At 37.1% G+C, this 24,939-nt stretch overlaps 1 protein-coding gene across 1 annotated transcript; it reads right to left on the reverse strand.

Moving 5' to 3' along the window:
• On the reverse strand, nucleotides 1-24,165 carry LOC141599959 (uncharacterized). Its single transcript, XM_074420103.1, has 13 exons — nucleotides 23,541-24,165; nucleotides 20,910-22,026; nucleotides 19,858-20,316; nucleotides 17,979-19,224; nucleotides 16,704-17,074; nucleotides 15,639-16,142; nucleotides 11,881-12,422; nucleotides 9,020-10,139; nucleotides 8,026-8,484; nucleotides 6,405-7,650; nucleotides 5,233-5,603; nucleotides 3,149-3,713; nucleotides 1-207 (listed from the first exon to the last, which is right to left on the reverse strand). Exons 1-12 carry the CDS (start codon nucleotides 24,068-24,070, stop codon nucleotides 3,198-3,200), a joined length of 8,481 nt encoding a protein of 2,826 aa, XP_074276204.1. The 5' UTR covers nucleotides 24,071-24,165; the 3' UTR covers nucleotides 1-207; nucleotides 3,149-3,197.
• Between the last annotated feature and the right edge of the window lie 774 nt (nucleotides 24,166-24,939).

Consider the following 24,939-nt stretch of genomic DNA (forward strand, 5'->3'; position numbering starts at 1 on the left):
TATACAATTGAAACTTGTGTGTATATATACAATATGCATACATCAAGACTATTTTACAATAACATATACTAATACAAACCACGGCCAAAATACACAAGATTTCACCTTCAAAATGCGAAATGCAGAAATCAAATCTTCTCACTCGCAACAACCTTCACCCATCGGCTCACCAAAACCAAAATATAAGTATTTTCCACATCCATAAACCTGGAGGATGAATCCGCAATCAATTCGGAGTAACTTGATATTCATTGACCCAAATATCCAAAAGGAAAGAAAATAACAAGGGAAGTAACAAACAACTAAATAATCAACATACAATTTAGACATCAATACTATATATTAAATCCAGAAACCAAGGGACTTCAATGTAATTAAAGAAAGTTATACAAATTAATTATACTATATAGTTTTAAATCAATAGCATCGTGTGATGGACCCGATTAAGGGATCTCAATGCAAATATTATATAATTTGGGTTAGAATTAAATTATATAGAAGCTTGGTAATTTTCCTAAACATTTGTAAGAGACTAAATCATGGTCATATTTCTTAAAATAAAATAATTAATTAAGATGGTCAATTTCAAGAAAAGAAAAAAATGTTAGGTAACTTTCCTAAATATTTATAAAAAACTAGAAGATGGTCAATTTCCTTAAAATAAAATAATTAATTAGTATAAGCATGTACACTTATGGTATTAATTATTATCATCATAAAATTATATATTAAATTTAAAATTTATGCAATTTTATTAAATTTTATAGTTTATTAAATGTATAGAAATGTTAATTATTTAACATACAAAAATATATTATTGCATAATTCTTTCGATTTGATTGAATGCATATATGTAATATATTTATATAAATATATAATTCTCTTAAAATTGCATGCTTAAGTAGTAAAAGTAATTTCGTCAGTAAAGAAAAGAATTGTAGTAACATTGGACATAATTATATGATAGTAATCACTCATTTAAATAGTAAAATTAACAATTTTATCAGCGAGATTAGTGAAAGTGGTAGAAACAACAACGGGAATTGTGAAATAATCAATATTAATGCGGCAATAGTGAAAGACAGGAGTAGTGAAATTATCAATATTAATGCGGCAGTAGTGACAGTAACAATAATTACGGCGGGAGTAATGAAAGTAACAATGATTACGGGCAAGTAGGGAAATGTTATTACTATTGTTCCATTAATAAGAGTAAAATATTAATAGCGGGAGTAATGAATTTGTCTCAAAATTTATTTAATCTTAATTTTAGGACATGTCATACAAAAATATATTAATGATAAATTTAGGGTGGTGCTCATTCATGGACAAGTTTTACTCTTTTATGGACGTAAATGACTATAATACCCCTTTTATTTTAATGATTTTCGTTTTAATACCATTCTTTCATTCTCTCTTTATCTTCTTCATCTACTCTTTTCTCGCTCTAACTACCACCATCCAACCACCACTAGTCCACTACCCATGGCCATCAGCCACCATCCACCACCCTTACTGCCGCCTCTCTTGCGTCACCGGCCGGACAACCTCCTCAGCCAATCAAAAAAAATACAAAACACTTAATCAAACAAAAAAAAGGAAAATGAAAAAGGAAAAAAATCAAACAAGCAAAGCAGTAACGCAGTAACATTGGGTTCATGTACTGCCGACGGATTCGTACGACACAGGCTTAATGATTTTTAAATGAATCATTGAGACTCTCGGACATTGAACAAGAACAATATTAAATATATATACTCTTTCATGATCGTTTCTCGCCCCAATACCGACAACGGTTTAAACAAACCCTAATTTAATTAATGTACATTAATTCTTTAATTTGATACTTGTACAATATAATTGATAAAATTAAGAATTAGAATTATTACTCGATACGAGAATTAGCATATAATTGTGTAATTTGACGGATTTGACTATTTTGTGGATTTGATTAATTTTGTGAGAGAATGAGAGTTTTTTTTTTTTTTTTGTTTCTATGCAAAGGGCATGCTATGGAAAAATAATGAAAAAAAGTCATGAAAGAGTAAAACTCGTACATGAATGAGCAACTACGTAAATGAAAAAAAGTCCATGAAAGAGTAAAACTCGTACATGAATGAGCAACTACGTAAATTTATGGGTTATGGAACTTTAAGTAATTTTATTTAATGAAAAGAAAATTTAATGGTAAGGTAGAGGTAGCCCGGGCGAAGCCGGACACCAATACTAGTACCAATATAATTTCGAATCAAACGTCATTAAGAATACAATATGTATCCTGCAGACAATACAAAGATCATGAACGCCATGAAGTAGATGTGGTCGGAGACTACCAACATCGATTTCCTATGGTAGGACAGATATGCTATCCGCCTATCCCAGTCTAAGGTTAGTCCAACTCCCGGGTGACGTACTCCGAATTTGATAATTTGTGTCACCAACAAGCTAGCACAATTCCATAGCCTCTAATCAAACAAACATATCATGCACATCCAATCACAACATATGGACCCAGTGGTGGTAGGGCACACGCGGACCACCACATCAACGACAGAGGGAAACTCACCCTCAACTTGTCGCTTAACTCTAGTAAATCAAATAAAGGTCGTATGATCAACATGTGATCACGAACCAACAATGTTCAATATAACCAACATGTGGTTATAATCAACAACCATCAATGTATAGAGTAGAAACTCAAACAACATATAAACGTCCACATTTATTTAAGCATGCTAACATACCTCAAGCATTTACTAAAATGGTAACAATGGCAATTAGACATTTAAAGAGAGCCTCTAGCATAATCGAGTCATGTGAAGCACGGGTAAGCCCAGAGTATAAGAATAAACAAGTCAAAATCCCAAACCCCACATCCAAACTAAGAGGAATTGGAGCCGTTCTTACGAAATGCATAAATTTGACAGCTGCGTGAAGCCGTGAACAGCTAATCGTAAAGATCTTCCTATCGTTCATTTTAATTCTCATATCAGTCATATGTACGAGTCTCATATCAAAATTGGTGAAAATCACGAGAGCTTTCTGCCTAACTCGGTTGTATACTTGATGCACAGGTAAGACAAGTATCAGATACTGTAAGTGGAACATCATCAGTTAAAAATTCTCTCAAACCATATTGAACACATACCTGTTCATCCGCCACCTTCAGAAACAGTTGCCATGTTCTGCCATTTCGGTCACAAGGATCGGAAATAGCAAGCAAGTCTATGGGTTACAGACTGTTGTTCAATTGGCAAACAGTCTTCATCCCCATCATAATCATCATCATTTTCAAACACAAGAAATATACCCCACCTTTTCAGCTCAACTCCGTTAGCTGCTTTGTCTTGCTGAATTATCTGTACAGTGTCACCTCCTCTTAGCATAGATACCAAGGGATGAAACGCTTTAAATCTACACAGGTAGAGCTGATCTTCCACTGTCATTGGAACTCCTGATAAAATCAATGTAGTACTGAAGATAGGCAAAGGCATCATATTCTGTCTGATAATCTGAGCTTGAATACCGATAATGTTAGGCAGTTGTGCATACACCTTATCTAGCCTTTTCAGGTCCACAGAGACTACAACAGCGATAATGATGTTTTTTATGGCGATGTTGGGACGAGGTGTGAAAATCGTTGCCGCCTTAGAAAACCAACCAGGGATCTCACTGCCCGGAATACTGAGACTGTTCAAGTTTCTCAGAGTAACCTGCACATTAATCATTTTACGACAAAGTTTATATTCCTCTGAACAGAACAATGAACTAATGAGTAGTACTTAGTACAAGTAAGAACACCTGAACCGGACTAACTAATGGTTTGCTTAGATTGGAGGCACTCCCTTCATTTATTTGCATCTACTTCATTTTCTTATTTGGTGCATCCCCTATTTACTAAATGAATAGGCGATTCTACGTTTTTTCCCGCCTAAAATACTATCTTCTAATTGGGCTTTTAATTTTTGCATTCTACTATGGGCCAAGTCTAACGTAAAAAATGATTGCCAAAAAAAAATATAAGTCCTTCTATTCAAGATATGTGATATATTAACAAGGCCAAATCTGTGATAATAAAGGAAGATTTAGGAGGGAGGAATATTTAGTAAATGTTTACTAAATGAATAGATCCGTCTTAGCATGAGTATATAGACATAATGAACTTCCAAAAATTATTGTCTTATATCACGTGATCTAAATTAGGAAATAAGACAATAATTTATAGACCTAACACATTCAAGATTAGTAAATATTAATCAAGCTCTTAGCAAATTTACTGATAAGATTACTTAAAATCCCCTATCTACTAAAAAATAGGTGGAACTCTAAATTTTCCCGCCTAAAATTTTAGAATCTAAAATTGGGTTATTATAAATGGATATAATCTTTTAATTGGATATATTCATAAATTGAAATGCTCACAATCTGCAAGATTTGCCTCCACGGGTTTTATAATAAAAAAATCATTGATTTTCTATGAAAATATAAGAAATTGCGGATCAAAATTACAAAATAAATAAAATGTTTTAAAATAAAATGATTATGAAAAATGATCTCATTAAAATAGACATTTCTAACCCTACTCAATTCTCTTGATTACTTTTTCAATATTGAGTTTTTTTTTTTCAAATCAAAATATACAAATGACGAACGCATAAAAAATTAATGAATTGTCAAAAATTAATGAATTGTGAAGTTATAAACTAAAAAGTAAAACATCATATATACCGTGCATAAATTGCACGAAGTCTATACTAATAATACATTAAAATGTGAAACCTCTATATATACCGCGCATTGCGCGGGATCTAAACTAGTTCAAATTAATTCAATACTTCTATTTTTGGTAAGAAAAAACCCACAAAAACAATTCCATGAAGGCGGTCAAATGCAGTTAAATCAATTGGATGGGAGGAGACATATTGAGTCATTTGCATACATTTGTTTAAAATTTCTCTCACATAGTTTGAACAAACGTGCGGAAATGAAGTACAAATGGGGGAGTAATAGTTACTCGCCAACCCCCTAGGATAATGCATTACCCTTGTAAAGTCATGCAAGAGTAATACTTCCCCCACTGCCTCTTTCACCTTGTTCTGACATCATTCCGTTTTCTGACAATTACTCATGCTCATATGAAAAAATCAAAGTGTGTTTCATTAAATTATGAAAGTCCTTAGATAGAACACCTAATGTAGGTATAATGGGGAAATGAGTTAGAGGAGACTATACCTTGCTTAGTCTCCTTTTGGCAGCTGATGCACTTGCAGTACAGCTGCCCATGAACAATCTTCTCAAAGACTTCAAACATTCGAGGCCTGGAACATCAGCGAGTTTGTAGCAGTTTGCAAGTTCTAGTTCTTGTAAGCAATAAAGGTTTGATAGGTCACATATACTTTCAAGTGCATAACAATTTGCACATTGTAGCAACTCCAACGTAGAAGGAAGCCGAGGTAGAGACCTCAGATTTTCACAATGACGAAGTAATAGATTCTTCAAGAAATGAAGTCCTTCCAATGAGGAAGGCAGGCTATGAAAACTGTTGATCCCAAGGTCCAAAATCTCCAGCTTGGACAGCATGACAAAATCATCATGTATTTGACCTGAAATTTTGCATGCAACAACATTACTCCCAATGTATTAGAAAGATCCTGCCGATGGCGAGGCAAGGAAGGTTAGATGTGCTGGTCTTACCCCTTTTACCTAAGGGTGCAGCCGAGCCTAACAAAGCTTGAGCTCTTGTGGATTCAAGGTCGGCTAGAAAATTTTGAGCTCTAGCTTGTTGAGCTTAAGGCCTTGTTGGGATAGAAGGATTTGGAAGGAAAGGGAGGGGAGGGATTTGGGGGGAGGCAATTTCCAATGTTTGGATAGCAAAATGGGGGTGGATGGATTTGGAGAGGAGGGAAAATGGATCCCTCCATTTCCCCCCTCCAAGGCAAAATGTTTCCCCTCCAACATAGGAAAGATTTGGAGGGAAAACTCTCACCCACCCTTTCCCTCCCCTCTTTCCCACGTATAATAATTAAAAAAAATATCATTAAAAATAAACAGAAAGATAAAAATGAGCCACAATGAGCTTCCAATTTGAGTGTTACACAGCTTGGGGCTTGGGCTTGGGCTTGGGCTTGGTCAAGCTCAAGCCACGCTTTGACTGAATCGGATACGAAGGTTCGTCGAGCGAACTCGGGTCAGTTACACCCCCAACATATGAAAAAAATAGAGAGACTATTTCTAAATGATCTATACTGAAAATTGCATCATGAAGAGTATCATGCAAATACTACTTCATAGTTCAGAGTTTAGAATACAAAAGGCAGAGACATTTAGTGAGCTATTTTGCTCCCCTCCATCATATTCCAAAACAAAAGTATAGCGAGCCTGAGACTCAATGGGAATAGAAATACCTGAAATGTTGCATCCCCGGGCATGAAATTCTTCTAGACGAGAGAGGTTGCAGAAATTAGTAGGAAGTACATTGACGATCTCATGTAGGTTTTCCTGAGTGAACTCACTCACTGCATTACCAGACCCATCTCTTGTTGGAGCCAGGACTGCCTTCTTCATCTTTAATACCATTAAGCCTTCAAGCATCCCGAAACGTTCAGGTAAGACAGTGACAGCAGTATCCTCCATCATAAGTATGTGCAAGGATTTCATTGTTCCTATGGAGTTTGGTAGTCGGCATAGCTCACTACACTTATTCAAGTTTAACCATGTAAGATTCTTCAATTCCCCAATGGACTCCGGCAATTCTTGTATGGCAGCTTCAATTATCAAAAGAATTTCGAGATTTGACAATTTACCGATTGATTCAGGCAATCTTGCTAGCGATTTGCATTTATTCAGATCAAGCTTGCGGATACATGTTAAGGAACAAATTTCATCTGGGAGATGTGTGATTGATGTGTTGTCTAGCTTGAGCTCAGTGACGAAAGTGAGTCGTCCTATTGAACCAGGCAATTGGGATAAGGAACTGCATTGTCCAACTGACAGGACCCTCAAATAGGATATTGAACAAATTGATGAAGGAAGTTGTTCGATCGAACTACCAGTCAAGCGCAACTCAACCAGGGATTTCAGGCTTTCTACTGAATCAGGAAGTGTGCCAAGTGACCGGCAATGTATTAGACTTAGTTTCTCAAGACTTGACAATGATCCAATAGATTCGGGTAACATTTCCAGCTTTGTGTGATTAAGTGAGAGATCTTTCAGAGAGCTCAAACTCCCTATTCGTGGAGGTAGCTGTTTTAACAGATTGCATCCATTTAGACTAAATACTTCTAACTGTGTGAGATGACACAAATTTTCAGGGAGATCTGCTATTGCTGTACCATCAAGCAGTAGTAAGACCAAGGACTTCCAGCATCGAACGTCATCTGGTAGTCCTCTAAATTTGGAGCAGTCGGACAAAATCAACTCTCTAAGGCCTATCATTCCTGTGATGTCACTGGGAAAATCAACCAAGTTTGAGCATCGTCCTAAGTTTAAGTGAACTAAGGACCCCATCTTCCCTAGTGAATCGTGAATCTTAGTCAGTCCAACACATAGCTCAAGTACAAGTTTTTGCAAATGTCTATGGCTTGACATGTCAGGTAGAGTAGTTAGACGGGGATTGCGGGAGAGATTCAGCACCACCAAGTTACAAGCCACCTGCAAAGTAAGAAATATTCACATCTATGTCATGCTTGGTAGACTGTAAATCTGTAATCACCTTATTAATAAAACTCATTAGCAGGTGTTAGCTAAGTTAACCAATGAAGTCTTTAACATAATTAAACTCCCCCGTCCGTGTTCTTCTCTACCTTCTTTACTTCTCATCTTAATTGAACTAAAAGCATGCCACCAAACATAGCTTACGCTCAACTGTTACAGAGTTAATGTGAGCTAAGTTAGCTGTTAAAAGTCATTGAGTAATGGTAAGCATGCCCTTGTTTCCAAAAGTGTCCAGTCGTCAACATCAAAATTGCCTCTATGACTCTCTTTCCACCATAAGAAAGACCAGTTAGTTACAGAAAGATTAAATACCTTGTTGGAACACCACCAAGGAAAAGCTGAGGACCATAGTCGTTGAATACCCCAGCAAGGCCAACCTGAGGACCATAGTTGTTGAATACTGCTTCCTGACACATCAAGCACGCGAAGTTCTTCAGGTATATTTTTAGAAAGAGTCTTCTGAGAACATCCTTTCCATTGCAGGCACCTCAGCTTAGAGGGGATATATTTCATGTTTCCTCTTAGCTGTGAATGATTAATTTGCAGTAGTTTCAGGTCGTTCATTTTTGCAAATGATTTCGTATAAAGAATGGCATTGTCATTTTCATCCGAGTTTCTTCTTGTAAGGTCCTTGAATTTTTCAGATACGTAGTTGAAGGCAGTAGAGATGCTGGGATTTCTCCGAAATGCATACCAGTTTAATATATAAATTGGTACATCATTTGGAGGTTCTTTAATATCAAGAACAATGCCACGTATTGCTCTTGTAGCCTGTTATCAACGCAATGCAGACAGCTCCTTAAAGATACAGAAGATGTATAAACTAAGATTAATGAAAAAACAATGGATATTAGATACGAACATTCCTGCATAAGACTGATTTTATGTGACAACTGAAAATATATATCCTCATCAGTGTCAAAAGTAAACCCTTTAGTCTAAAAGATAGTTCAATGGTTTATACGCTCGATGTCCCTCCCTGCCAGTAGTTTATATTTTCTTTTAGATTACTTATCAGAGTTTTCTATGGCTATATTGCAATGGTCTAAGGTATTGCATCTCGTTCTCTACCACACAAAACATGCCTTAAAAAAAACGCAGACTATAAATTGACACTAATAAAGTGCACCTAAAAATAACCAAACGCGCAATGACCCACAACGATCCCCATCCAAAAGACTTGTTCGCAAGTGTAGCCGGAGTCAGGACTAAATAATTATTGACTGAAATTAAGACAGAGGGAGTTTAGGCTTAGAGCTTGAAACAGAATATCAAACTCATGAAAGAATTTTTATTTTAGAATTACCTTTTCATGCCGGAGAACTTGCCTTATATCATCAGAATCCCAAAGTCTGCTTCGCTTTCCAGGGTCATCTGAGTTTTCGTCCATAACAATTTGCCTTCCCATATACCTAATTTGATCATGCATCCACAACTCATTCCGCTCAGTTATTTTCATTAAAGATTTTGTAACAAGGTTTTCGATTGCTAACTCGCCCCTTAAACCACACCCCTCCAATATATCCACCACATCCCCTTTGTTCATTTTCATTTGAAGCAACAAACATGCTATATCAAGGAATGCAGCCTTATCGTTGAGATCAAGAGCATCATAGCTGATTTTGAGTACACCCTGAAGTTTTTCGGTTCGAAACACCTTCAATTTTTTCAAAGAATCCTCCCACTCACTCATTGTTTTCTTAACCAACGATGAACCAAACACTTCTAGAGCCAAAGGAAGTCCATCTGTTAGCTTAACAATTTCCTCAGAAATTTTCAAATATGCTGCTGTAGGCTCTGTTCTTCCCAAAGCATGAAGACTAAACAGTTCGAGTGACTCGGACTGACTTAGCTTCTTTGCCTCATGCAACTGATCATTATTATCATAAAAATGACGTACTACTTCCATGTCTCTACTAGTAATAATTACCCTGCTCCCTTCTCCAAGCCATTCTCGAACAATGCCAAGACTTTCAAGTTGGTTTGCGTTAGAAACATCATCTAACACTACCAAGACTCGATTCTCATGAAGTTTTTCCTTGATTGCTTTTTTCCCAAGACTTTCTTCCTCTTCTAACCTTACAGCCCCAAGGGAAAGATCTTTTAAGAGTTTATTTTGTACATTTAAAACTCCCCCTTCACTACCCAACTGTTCTCTGACATTGGCCACAAAGCAGCGTCTTTTGAAATGAACTGTTAGCTTATTGAAGGCCGCCTTAGCCAGGGTCGTCTTGCCTATACCTGGAGTTCCATGAATACCAAGAAACTGAACATCATTGGAGACTTTGGAGTGAATATCCAACTTCTCCAGGATTTCATCAACACGAGAATCCAACCCAACTGTGATTTTTCCCACATATTCTGGAATGTTCTTCAACTCTCCCACAACCTGCTTCACTATGCGTTGTATGACCTCCCGGTCATCACTGTCATGTAGCAGACATTCAAGCCGAACCATGTTAGAAAAATTTCTATTACATCATTTGCCAGCTAGATATTTCAGAGTAGATTACTGTCATATACTTCATACATACCATGGTACAATGCTATGGTAAAAATCACAGTAATGCAGTTCAGCTTGCATTTCTGAAGTCTAATCCTATGGCTTGCAAGCAGAAAAGTCACACATTAATGTACTAGGACAGTTCACATATATGGATATACTAATTTGCAAGAAAATACAACAGCATTCTATTAAGTAAACTAGCTGATCCACTTGACAGAAACTCATAATCAGGATGCTAGAACATGGCCTATGGAGGTCCAAACAATTGCCTAGATCGGGCTATTACGTGGAGTACCAATATATATCTCCTACATCTATTTTGTAAGATTTGATTAAGACGATCTCACCTTATTATTTCCACACTCAAGAACCCATGACAAATGGCTTGAACCTTGCATCAATGGTACATTGGTACAATATCCTTATAATAGCCAAACCAATAAAAAAACTCCACCAAAAAAAAATGCTCAAACCATTGTCCCCTATATGTCCCATTAATCATCCAACTCAACAACATTAGTCCTTTTTAAAACTGTTTTATCAGCCGACAATCTTAAGATTAAAACGGGTCAAATAACACCTCACTTTAATAGATAAGATAAAACTTTTTTGCTAGTCTCTATGTATTATGTTTTTGTATGATTTCTCTTATTTAACTCGTCTTAAGTTTGACTCATTTTCGTGTAAAATTTATTTCACTTACTTCTACTTTTCAATATTAACCATATTTAGATTGGAACTGATAATTAATTGAGTCAATTCCAAATTCGAAGGCGTCCCAAACACTGGTATTGTTTGGTTGACCGTTGGAACTTGGAATACAACCCCATAAGCATATCGAATTCCCGCAGAATTGTTTGGTTGCCTACAAAGGAATTCAATTACACAGGAGTTTCCAATACCTAGGAGGCAAGGTAATCCAATTCCTCCATTATAGAGGACTTCGAAAATCATGTGATTTCTAAATTCCTCCATTTTACCACAAAGGATGGCAACCAAACTACCCTCAATTTTGCAATTCATCGGATTTTCTATTTCCTAAATTTTCTAAGGGTTAACCAAATGACACCCAAAATATCTCAAATACGGAATTCAATTCTAATTATGCTATGTTTCGGAACCTTGAATTGGAATTGAATTCCGGAATTGAAGTATTTCAAGTGTTTGGAACCCCTAGAATTTGGAATTGGAATTGACTCAATTCCTTATCAATTCCAAGCTAGTTAAAATTTGGGGTTCTCAAATACCTACCATATACTAGTCATTTCAATTCCATGACTTTTTACGTTTTATTTTGTGACGCAAATTTTGTCACAAAATTTTTATTTATGATATTTTTTCGATCGCAAATATTTTTCGAGACAATATTTAATTTTTTCAAATATAAAACATCCAATGGTCTCGACCCATACCCGTCTCGCCCAAATTCAATTCCAATTCCAATTCCACGGGTTTCCCAAACGTAATTTTGGAATTGGATTTGGAATTGAATTCAAACATTTCAATTTCTACAATTGAAATCATGGAAATGAAATCAATTCCGTATTTCCAAACACTAGATAACAAATTCATCCCATCACAACAATGTCAACCAAAACAACAAATTTTGAATAATATCCGAATTATAAAATTGAAATAAATGATCGAGACGGAGGCAATACCTTTCAGAGTGACAAGGATAACCAGAGATATTACCAGCATCCAACAAAGCCTTCTTCCACCTTTGTTCATCATGTTGACTTTTTTGGTTGTCATGAACCATTGACCAAAACCCTTCCCCAAAATCCCCCTCCTGCCACCGTATATCCGACGGTTGAATCCGATAAAACACAGGAATAACCCGTTTCCGACACTCGAAAATCTTACAAAGTTCATCAAGGCATCCATAAGAACCACCATAATTAGCTGAAATAATAGCAACAGCAATAGCAGAGTCGATAACAGCAGCTTCAATTACATCATCCGTCTCGATATCGCTACCGCGGATGAAAACACGTAAACCTTTGGCTTGGAGGGCGGTGTAGAGGGAGTGTGTGAAGGTTTGACGAGTGTCGACGCCGCGGAAACTGAGGTATACGTCGTAGTTAAGACGAGTTGTGAGTAATGATGGTGGTAGGTACGGTGGTGTTTCGGTGGTTAGGGTTGTGCATCGTGAGGTGGATGAGTCGTCGTCGTTTGGTGTTGTTGACATTGTCGTTTTGGAGGGGATTAATAAAATTTAAAATGGTTGGATGTGTGAATTGTGTGATAGTATTGGTGGGAGTTGGTCAGTTGGAGTGTGGAGGGGGGCATGTGGTGTTTTTGAGTGATACTATTCTAGGTTGACCTTGTCTATAACGGTCAAGGGTGTGCATAATCCGATCCCACCGGAAATTATCGCACCGGATTTCCGGTCCGGTCATTGGTCCAAGCTTTTTAAGGATTTCGCTTTTTAGATCGGATCGGATTGGGCAGGACTCAGGAGAGATCATAATTTACAATTTAACTTTTTTTCTTAGGTTAGTTTACATTAAAAAAATTATAAATGTTGCTTAATTACGGTTAATTTGCCGTTATTTTACGATAATAATAATACATTTTCTATAAAGTTAACGTGAATAGGCAAGTACGGACAAATTTCGGTCAAATCCGTCCGGTAGTGAACCAGATTTTCAAATCCCGGATTTTTGTAAAAACTTAATAACTATGACAAAGTACTACTCCCTCCATTCAACTCCACTTTACAAGTATTCTATTTCCGTCCATTCAACTCCACTTTACAGGTTTCCTTATTTGGACATGTAAAAGACCTTTCTATCCTTATTGAAAATCTATATTTACAAAAAATGTCATTCATACCCCACACAAATCCACCATAAAACTCACCTTTATATTTTTTTAATATCTTTAACCCCACCATTCCCTTTCCCTATGTACTTTTAATAGTTTTTTTAATCCGTTTCTTAATACCCGCGCAAAAAGCAATGTTGCAAAGTGGAGTTGAATGGAGGGAGTAGAATATTACACAGTACTAATTTCTTTGTTCCTCTCGTATTAATTTCTTTGTTACTCCCTTTGTCCCGGCCATTTGTTATCCTTTTCTATTTTGGGTGTCTCATCAATTGTTGTCTTTTCTATTTTAAGAATGAACTTGTTGAGCAATTTGAGCATTCACACCCAATTTGTTCCACTTGTCATATTAGAACAAATTAGGTGTGAATGCTCAAATTGAAAATTGCTGCAAATTGACTGAGACGGAGGGATTGTAAGTATCCTCTATCTACTAGTAAAAGAATAGGCGAATCTATCATTTTCCCGCCAAAAAAACATATTCTCATAAAAGGAAACTAAAGATACTTATGTTCATTCATTAAATAAATACGTTATTGCTCTTTCATGTAAACATTTTACTCATTCATGGCCTTTTTTTCATAATTTTTCCATTACATGCCCTTTTTCTAAAACATCAAAGTCTCTCTTCTTCTCTTTTCCCTCACTAAAAACTAATCTAATCTTTACCAAAATCATCAATTATGCAAAACGTTTTGTAACTCAACACATTAAATAAGTAATTATTCTAATTGCATCAATAATTCATCAATTTTCAAAATTAACTACATACAAATTTAATTAGGCAAAATTTTACAATTAGGGTTTATAAGTCATGGTTGGGGTGGTTGGCATTGGGGCATCTTGTCTCCGAAAGTGGATGGGTAGGGCAGGGGTCGTCGATGTAGGGGCAGGGTATGGTGGTTGTGCGGCTGAAATAGGGGAAAGATGGTGGTCGTGGGTTTAGGTAGGGGGAATAGTGCATGATGGCAGGTGTGCAACGATGGCAGTAGGGACGGAGGCGCGGATGGAAGATGGTGCGGTGGGCGATAGGATCTGGGTGGCGCGCGTTTGAGGCAGGAGGGAAGAGGGGTGGTCTGATGGTGGCAGGGGAGGGAATGAAGGGGTTCCATTTGTTTTTATCTTTGTTAGTTTCTACTTTCTATGAGTGGTAGGTCTGGGAGGGTGGTGTATTGGGCGATGGGCAGAGGAGGAGCAGTGAGACTGTGGTTGTTAGGGTGGTGGTGGTGAATTAAGAACAAAAAAAATGGTAGTGAAATAATAAGGGTATAATGGTCATTCATGTCCATGATTGAGTAAATCATGTCCATGAATGAGCATAACCCAATAAATAAACTAACAATTACAATTTAATTCATCTATTATATTTCCATTAAAATTATTCTTTTCATCAAATTATATTCTTTTCACTAAACTCTAAAATATAATTTTATTTAAAATAAAATAAAATTGATATAAAACTATAAATTGCTAAATCTTTTATTGATCCTATTATTAGATGATGAATTGACCCATATTCGGTATAAAACCAAAACTAGAAATCGTTGTTATTTACTTTAGTGACAAAAAAAATGAAAAACAAAAATATAAATTGAAACTCATTAACTTTATGCTATAAAAATATTTTCATTAAAATATATTTCAATTCATTGCTCAATTCTTCTTAACTAATTTCCAGTTCTAGCTTTTATTTATCAAAGCAAAATAAAATAATGAGAAATGTAAACCATTACAAGGTACCAATATTATACAAGTAATTTTATAAAAATATTAAACTAATAAAAGGTATTAATTTAATGAAACTATCATGTCCAATTGGTCGGCCCACTCTTGGCACGCCACGCTGGCACACAATAGACAAGTCATGTGAAGTGGTACTCATGACCTGAATTCAAACGCCGTCTACATGTTTGTCCTGGGAGCACCCTTTACACCAAAGAAAACTAACAAAGGTTCGGGATCACAGCATCGGTTCAATCAAGGTTTGGCGCAAAATTACTCAAGGTTTGGTCAATTTTGTCAAGTCCGGACAAACATACAACAACAACAAGAACATTAGAACAAAGGTCAATGGCTCCCCTTGTGTTAGCGACACAAAGAGGCTGTTTCCGAATGACCCAAGATGAAAATTGCGTCGAGAACTGAATCAAAGGACCACTACATCACAAGAGAAAGAAGTGCAGCCACTTTAGTGAGCCATTTTGCTTTATTCCATCATAATCCAGAACCAAAGAGTAATGAATCTTTGGCTCCATTGGAAACATGGAGAAGTCTCGACAAACATAAGCGAGAAACATACGTTTCAACAAGGACAGAATGAAACAGAAACTTGAGATCTATATACGTTTCTCCGCGGATCAATGTTGGTTATCTTTTGTTCATCAATTTTCATTGTCGACCATTTTTGCATCGTCTGATTCACTGCAAATTACAGATACCGTAGAACATTGTAAATCTGGTGCACATCAAGTCTTCTAATCTACTCGGACACAATGTAAAGCAGTACAGTAAGAACATCAACCATACTGAACACGTACCTGTTCATCCACCACCTTCAGAAACAATTGCCAATTCCAGTCATTTCCGATCACAAGGATTGGAAATAGCAAGCAAGTCTTTCGGTTACAGACTGTTGTGCAATCGGCACTGAGTCTTCATTCCCCACATAATCATCATCATTTTCGAACACAAGAAATATACCCCACTTTTTTAGCTCAACCCCACTAGCTATTTGGCTCATCTGAATTATATGTATTGTGTCACCTCCTCTTAGCCTTGCTACCAAGGCTTCATAATCTTTAAATCTACAGAGGTAAACCTGATCATCTACTGTAATTGGAACTCCTTGTAAAATTAATGCAACAGTATGGACAATCCGGTTCTGCCTAAGAATCTGAGCTTGAATGCAGACAATATTGGGCAGTTCTGCACACATCGTATCTAGCTTTTTCAGGTCCACGGAAACCACAACAGCGACAATGATGTTTTTAATGGCGATGTTCGGACGAGGTGTGAAAATGACCGCCTCTTGAGAAAACCAATCAGGGATCTCACTGCCAGGAATACTCAAATTGTTCAAGTTTCTCAGAGTAACCTGCACATGAATCATTTATGACAAAGGTTCAATTCCTCTGAACTGAAATATGCACTAAAGTTGTACTATAGTTCTAGCAAGTGTAAAAACATCTGAACCGGACTAACTAATGGCTTGCTCAGAATGGAGGCCCTCCCTTCATTTATTGGGATGCACTACATTTTCTTATTTGGTACATTCAAATCAATTCACTGTTTCTATTTTTCGTAATAAAGAACCCACAAAAACACTCCCATAAAGGCCATCCTAGGATTAGAGGGTAATAGTTACGGGATAATATTTACCCACCAGTCCCCAGGATTATGCATTACCGTTCTAAAGTCATGAAAGAGTAATATTTCCCCCACTGCCCCTTTCACCTTCTATTTTTCGTAACAAAGAACCAACAAAAACATTTCCACCCGTTTCTCCTTTGTTTTCGCTTAACAATTATACCTAATCCAAGCAAAGCCGTAATATGAACTAAACTCTGTGTTGATATGAAAACATCAAGTTGCGGTTCACTGAATTATAAAAATCAGTGGTATATATAATGGATGCATGAGCAATAGGAGACTATACCCTGCTTAGTCTTCTTTTGACAGCTGATGCACTTGCAGTACAGCTACCCATGTACAGCCTTCTCAATGCCTTCAAGCATTCAAGGCCTGGAACATCGGTAAGTTTGTAGCAGTTTGCAAGTTCTAGCTCTTGTAAGCGATCAAGGTTTGAGAGGTCACATATACTTTCAAGTGCATAACAATCTGCACATCGTAGGAACACCAAAGTAGAAGGAAGCCGAGGTAGAGACCTCAGATTTTCACAGTGACGAAGTAATAGATTCTTCAAGAAATAAAGTCCTTCCAGCGAGGAAGGGAGGCTATGAAAACTGTTGATCCCAAGGTCCAAAATCTCTAGCTTGGACAGCATGACAAAATCATCATGTATTTGACCTGAAATTTTGCATGCAACAACATTACCCCCAGTATATTAGAAAGATCCTGCCGATGGCGAGGCAAGGAAGGTTGGATGTGTTGGTCTGACTCCTTTACCTAAGGGTGTAGCCGAGCTCTTGTGGAATGTGGATTTAAGGTCAGCTAGGAAATTTTGAGCTCGAGCACGGCTCAAAGAAGGCTCTAGCTCGTATGAACTTAAAATCAACTTGGAAATTTGGACTCCAGCTTGGGATCAGGGAGCTCATCAAGCTTTAAAATTTGAATCTCAAGCACGGCTCAGAAAGGCTTGAGTTTAACTCGAGGTCAAATCAAGCTTGGTTAATCACTACGGAATATTTTCTTTTAGGTTTCACTTTTGGAAATCTATTCAAAAGTATATATTACTATATAACACTGGAAAAAAAAAATTAATTACAACCTAAAATCATGTATAATTAAAATAAATATAATTATTCTTTCAAAAAAAAAAAAAACTGTAAAATATTGAGAATAAACAAAAAGATAAAAATGAGCCACAACGAGCTTCCGATTTAAGTGTTACTCAGATTGGAGCTTGCAATTGGATCTGATTTGGTCAAGCTCAACTGAGGCTCGGATTAGATAACGGTTTAAGCGAGCTCGAGTCAAGCTTTGATTGAACCAAATACGAAGGTTCATCGAGCGAACTCGGCTCAGTTACACACTTACACCCCTAGTCCCCTGCATGTGATAAAATAAAGAGGCTATTTCTAAATGATCTATGCTGGAAATTGCATCATGAAGAGCATCATGCAAATACTACTTCATACTTCGGAGTTTAGAATACAAAAGGCAGACACAATTAGTGAGCTATCTTGCTCCCCTCCATCATATTCCAAAACAAAAGTATAGCGAGCCTGAGCCTTAATGGGAATAGAAATACCTGAAATGCTGCATCCCCGGGCATGAAATTCTTCTAGACGAGAGAGGTTGCAGAAATTAGTAGGAAGTACATTGACGATCTCATGTAGGTTCTCTAGAGTGAACTCACTCACTGCATTAGCAGACACATCTCTTGTTGGAGCCAGGACTGCCTTCTTCATCTTTAATACGATTAAACCTTCAAGCATCCCAAAACTTTCAGGTAAAACAGTGACACCAGTATCCTCCATCATAAGTATGTGCAAGGATTTCAATGCTCCTATGGAGTTTGGTAGTCGGCGTAGCTCACGACACTTATTCAAGTTTAACTGTGTAAGATTCTTCAATCCCCCAATGGACTCCGGCAATTCTTGTATGGCAGTCTCAATTATCAAAAGAATTTCAAGATTTGACAATTCACCAATTGATTCAGGCAATCTTGCAAGCGATTTGCATTTATTCAGATCAAGCTTCCGGATACATGTTAAGGAACAAATTTCATCTGGGAGATGTGTGATTGATGTGTTGTCTAGCTTGAGCTCAGTGACGAAAGTGAGTCGTCCTATTGAACCAGGCAATTGGGATAAGGAACTGCATTGTCCAACTGACAGGACCCTCAAATAGGATATTGAACAAATTGATGAAGGAAGTTGTTTGATCGAACTACCAGTCAAGTGCAACTCAACCAGGGATTTCAGGCTTTCTACTGAATCAGGAAGTGTGCCAAGTGACCGGCAGTGGATGAGACTTAGTTTCTCAAGGCTTGACAATGATCCAATAGATTCAGGTAACGTTTCCATCTTTGTTTGATTAAGCGAGAGATCTTTCAGACCGCTCAAACTCCCTATCCGTGAAGGCAGCTGTTTTAATTGATTGCATCGGTTTAGACAAAGTACTTCAAGCTGTGTGAGATGACACAAATTTTCAGGGAGATGTGCAATTGCTGTACCATCAAGCAGTAGTTTGATCAAGGACTTCCAGCTTTGAACGTCATTTGGTAGTCCTCTAAATTTGGAGCAGTCAGACAAAATCAACTTTTTAAGGCCTATCATTCCTGTGATGTCACTGGGAAAATCAACCAAGTTTGTGCATTGTCGTAAGTCCAAGTGAACTAAGGAACTCATCTTCCCTAGTGAATCGTGAATCTTAGTCAGTCCAACACATAGCTCAAGTACAAGTTTTTGCAAATGTCTATGGCTTGACATGTCAGGTAGAGTAGTTAGACGGGGATTGCGGGAGAGATTCAGCACCACTAAGTTACAAGCCACCTGCAAAGTAAAAAATTTCACATTTAGGTCATGCTTGGTAGACTGTAATCGCCATATCAATAAAACTCATTAGCAGGTGTCAGCTAAGTTAACCGATAAAGTCTTTAACAGTTCATTGGTAAAGTCACTGAAGGTCGTACCAAACCCACCGGGTTTATTTTATCTTAGTACAGATATAGGGAGAGGGAAAAACTTTATGAAGACATAAACTGACGACCATGACATGAACTGGTGTAATATGATTTTACTCCTTCATCCTTCTTCTTTGCTTTCATCTTCACTTCTCTTGTTGATTTAACTAAAAACAGACTATCAAAATAGCCTAAGATCAACTGTTACAGAGTTGATGCCAGCTAAGCTAGCTGTTTTTTTTAGGTTTAGAGGGAGCCACAGGCCCACAAGGGCGATTTTGATACTGACAGGATTTGAGCCCGGGTCATGAGCACCACCTCTCACGACTTTACCAATTAAGCTAGTTGACAATCTTGACATTTGCAAAGCTAGCTGTTAAAGTCATTGACTAATGGTAAAAATGACCATGCTTCCAAAACCGTCAAGTCATCAACGTCAAAATTGCACCTATGTCTCTCTTTACACCGTAAAAAAACAGCTGGTTATAGAAAGACTAAATACCTTGTTGGAACACCACAAAGGAAAAGCTGAGGACCATAGTCGTTGAATACCCCAGCAAGGCCAACCTGAGGACCATAGTTGTTCAATATTGCTTTTTGAAACATCAAGCACGCGAAGTTCTTCAGGTATATTTTTAGAAAGAGTCTTCTGAGAACATCCTTTCCATTGCAGGCACCTCAGCTTAGAGGGGATATATTTCATGTTTCCTCTTAGCTGTGAATGATTAATTTGCAGTAGTTTCAGGTCGTTCATTTTTGCAAATGATTTCGTATAAAGAATGGCATTGTCATTTTCATCCGAGTTTCTTCTTGTAAGGTCCTTGAATTTTTCAGATAGGTAGTTGAAGGCAGTAGTGATGCTGGGATTTCTCCGAAATGCATACCAGTTTAATATATCAATTGGTACATCATTTGAAGGTTCTTTAATATCAAGAACAATGCCACGAATTGTTCCTGTAGCCTGTAATCAACAACAAAATGTATTTCTTCAAAAAAAAATGTAGACAGCTCCTTAAAGATGCTAAATTGTTAGATTATGATTAATGAAAAAATAATGGGTATTAGATACAAGTAAGCCTGCATGAGACTGAGTACTCTTTATGTCCCTCCATAGTCCCTACCAGTAGTTTACATTTTCTTTTAGATTAGTTTTTTATATGCCCACATTGAAATGGGCTAGGGTGTTGCATTATCTCGTTCTCTACCACACAAAACATGCCCTTAAAAACGCAAACTATATTGACACTATACCCGACAAAAGTGACTCTACTCGAACCTGAAAATAATCACCCCATGTAGACAAAAATGCCAGATGATAAAATCCAAAAATAACCCTGCTTCAAAATTACTCTACCCTCCTCAAAATGACCTAATAGAGTGCACCTAAAATAACTAAAACCCCTAATGACTCACATCGATTCCCATCCAAATGTAGAGTATGTAAACGGAGTCTAAGACTAAATAACTATTGACTGGAATTCCGAAAGGGGGAGCTTATGCTTAGAGCTCAAAATGGATATCAGTCTCATGCAAGAATTTTTATATTAGAATTACCTTTTCATGCCGGAGAACATGCCTTATATCATCAGAATCCCAAAGTCTGCTTCGCTTTCCAGGATCATCAGAGTTTTCGTCCATAACAATTTGCTTTCCCATATCCCTAATTTGATCATGCATCCACAACTTATTCCGCTCAATTATTTTCATTAAAGATTTTGTAATAAGGTTTTTGATTGCTAACTTACCCCTTAAACCACACCCCTTTAATATATCCACCACGTCCCCTTTCTTCATTTTCATTTGAAGCAACAAACATGATATATCTAGGAATGCAGTCTTATCGTTGAGATCAAGAGCATCATAGCTGATTTTGAGCACACCCTGAAGTTTATCAGGTCGAATGTTCCTCAGTTTTAGTAAAGAATCCTCCCACTCACTCATTGTTTTCTTAACCAACGATGAACCAAACACTTCTAGAGCCAAAGGAAGTCCATCTGTTAGCTTAACAATTTCCTCAGAAATTTTCAGATATGCTGCTGTAGGCTCTGTTCTTCCCAAAGCATGAAGACTAAACAGTTCGAGTGACTCGGACTGACTTAGCTTCTTTGCCTCATGCAACTGATCATTATTATCATAAAAATGACGTACTACTTCCATGTCTCTACTAGTAATAATTACCCTGCTCCCTTCTCCAAGCCATTCACGAACGATGCCAAGACTTTCAAGTTGGTTTGCGTGAGACACATCATCTAACACTACCAAGACTCGATTCTCATTAAGTTTTTCCTTGATTGCTTTTTTCGCAAGACTTTCTTGCTCTTCTAATCTTACTGCCCCAGAAAGATCTTTTAAAAGTTTATTTTGTACACTTAAAACTCCACCTTCATTACCCAACTGCTCTCTGACATTGGCCACAAAGCAGCGTCTTTTGAAATGAACTGTTAGCTTATTGAAGGCCGCCTTAGCCAGGGTCGTCTTGCCTATACCTGGAGTTCCATGAATACCAAGAAACTGAACACCATTGGAGACTTTGGAGTGAATATCCAACTTCTCCAGCACTTCATCAACACGAGAATCCAACCCAACTGTGATTTTTCCCACATATTCTGGAATGTTCTTCAACTCTCCCACAACCTGCTTCACTATGCGTTGTATGACCTCCTGGTCATCACTGTCATGTAGCAGACATTCAAGCCAAACCATGTTAGAAAATTTCCATTACATCATTTGCCAGCTAGATATTTCAGAGTACATTACTGTCATATAGTTCATACCATGGTACAATGCTATGGTAAAAATCACAGTAATGCAGTTCAGCTTGCATTTCTGAAGTCTAATACTATGGCTTGCTAGCAGAAAAGTCACAAATTAATGTACTAGCACAGTTCACATATATAGATACACTCGTATACTGATTTGCAAGGAAATACAAAAACATTGTATTAAGTAAACTAGCAAATCCCGCTTGACAGAAACTCATAGTCAGGATGCTTTAACATGGCCTATGGAGGTTCAAATGATTGCCTAGATCGGGCTATTACGTGGAGTACCGATATATATCTCCTACATCTATTTTGTAAGTTTGGATTAAGATGATCTCACCTTATTCTTTCCACACTCAAGAACACATGACAAAGTGGCTTGAACCCTGAATCAATGGTACAATATCCTTATAATAGCCAAACCAACAAAAAACCTCCACTAAAAAATGCTCAAACCATTGTCCCATACATGTCCCATTAATCATCCAACTCAACAACAGTTAGTCCTCTTTAAGACGGTTTTACCAGTAAGATTAAAACAGGTCAAATAACATCTCACATTAATAGGTAAGCTTTATCTTATTTAACTCATCTTAAGTTTGACTCATTTTCGTGTAAATTTTATTTCACTTATTTCTAGTTTTCAATATTTTAGATGGGAACTGATAATTAATTGAGTCAATTTCAAATTCCAAGGCTTCCCAAACACTGGTATTGTTTGGTTGACCATTGGAATACAACCCCATAAGCATATCGAATTCCGCAATTCCCTCAGGTAGAGTTTGGCAACACTAATTTCATTTGAATCTCATGATTTGAAAGTTGTAATTTGGAATGATGATTTGGAAATAACAGGGGGTTGGGGTGTTATTTAGAATAAGCTAAATTTAAGGGGCAAGGATTTGGACCTGGATTTGAAACAAATCCAAATCCAAAGATTTGGGATTGCCAAACAATGAATTTGTGCTAAATACGGATTTCTAAATGAAATGCAGGTTCCCAAACAGGCTGTCATGAAATTCATGTGAATTTAGCAAAACTGTTTGGTTGCCTACAAATGAATTCAATTACACATGCGTTTCCAATTACCTAGTGGAAATGTAATCCAATTTCTCCATTATAGAGGAATTGGGAAATTATGCGATTTCTAAATTCCTCCATTTCCCCAAAAAAGTTGGCAACCAAACAACCCTCATTTTGCAATTCAGCGGATTTTCTATTTCCTACATTGTTTCAAGGGTTAACCAAATAACACCCAAAATATCTCAAATACGGAATTCAATTCTAATTCTAGACAACAAATTCATCCCATCACAATGACAACCAAAATAACCGCCATAATTTCACGTTTCAATTTTGAATAATATCCGAGATTATTTATAAAAATTAAATAAATGATCGAGACGGAGTGAGTAAGGAGTACCTATCAAAGTGACAAGGATAACCAGAGATATTACCAGCATCCAACAAAGCCTTCTTCCACCTTTGTTCATCATGTTGACTTTTTTGGTATTCATGAACCATTGACCAAAACCCTTCCCCAAAATCCCCCTCCTGCCACCGGATATCCGACGGTTGAATCCGATAAAACACAGGAATAACCCGTTTCCGACACTCGAAAATCTTACAAAGTTCATCAAGACATCCATAAGAACCACCATAATTAGCTGAAATAATAGCAACAGCAATAGCAGAGTCGATAACAGCAGCTTCAATTACATCATCCGTCTCGATATCGCTACCGCGGATGAAAACACGTAAACCTTTGGCTTGGAGGGCGGTGTAGAGGGAGTGTGTGAAGGTTTGACGAGTGTCGACGCCGCGGAAACTGAGGTATACGTCGTAGTTAAGACGAGTTGTGAGTAATGATGGTGGTAGGTACGGTGGTGTTTCGGTGGTTAGGGTTGTGCATCGTGAGGTGGATGAGTCGTCGTCGTTTGGTGTTGTTGACATTGTCGTTTTGGAGGGGATTAATAAAATTTAAAATGGTTGGATGTGTGAATTGTGTGATAGTATTGGTGGGAGTTGGTCAGTTGGAGTGTGGAGGGGGGCATGTGGTGTTTTTGAGTGATACTATTCTAGGTTGACCTTGTCTATAACGGTCAAGGGTGTGCATAATCCGATCCCACCGGAAATTATGGCACCGGATTTCCGGTCCGGTCATTGGTCCAAGCTTTTTAAGGATTTCGCTTTTTAGATCGGATCGGATTGGGCAGGACTCAGGAGAGATCATAATTTACAATTTAACTTTTTTTCTTAGGTTAGTTTACATTAAAAAAATTATAAATGTTGCTTAATTACGGTTAATTTGCCGTTATTTTACGATAATAATAATACATTTTCTATAAAGTTAACGTGAATAGGCAAGTACGGACAAATTTCGGTCAAATCCGTCCGGTAGTGAACCAGATTTTCAAATCCCGGATTTTTGTAAAAACTTAATAACTATGACAAAGTACTACTCCCTCCATTCAACTCCACTTTACAAGTATTCTATTTCCGTCCATTCAACTCCACTTTACAGGTTTCCTTATTTGGACATGTAAAAGACCTTTCTATCCTTATTGAAAATCTATATTTACAAAAAATGTCATTCATACCCCACACAAATCCACCATAAAACTCACCTTTATATTTTTTTAATATCTTTAACCCCACCATTCCCTTTCCCTATGTACTTTTAATAGTTTTTTAATCCGTTTCTTAATACCCGCAAAAAAAATGTTGCAAAGTGGAGTTGAATGGAGGGAGTAGAATATTACACAAGACTAATTTCTTTGTTCCTCTCGTATTAATTTCTTTGTTACTCCCTTTGTCCCTAC

Source organism: Silene latifolia, chromosome 9 (assembly GCF_048544455.1).
Source record: "Silene latifolia isolate original U9 population chromosome 9, ASM4854445v1, whole genome shotgun sequence".
Lineage (NCBI taxonomy): Eukaryota > Viridiplantae > Streptophyta > Magnoliopsida > Caryophyllales > Caryophyllaceae > Silene > Silene latifolia.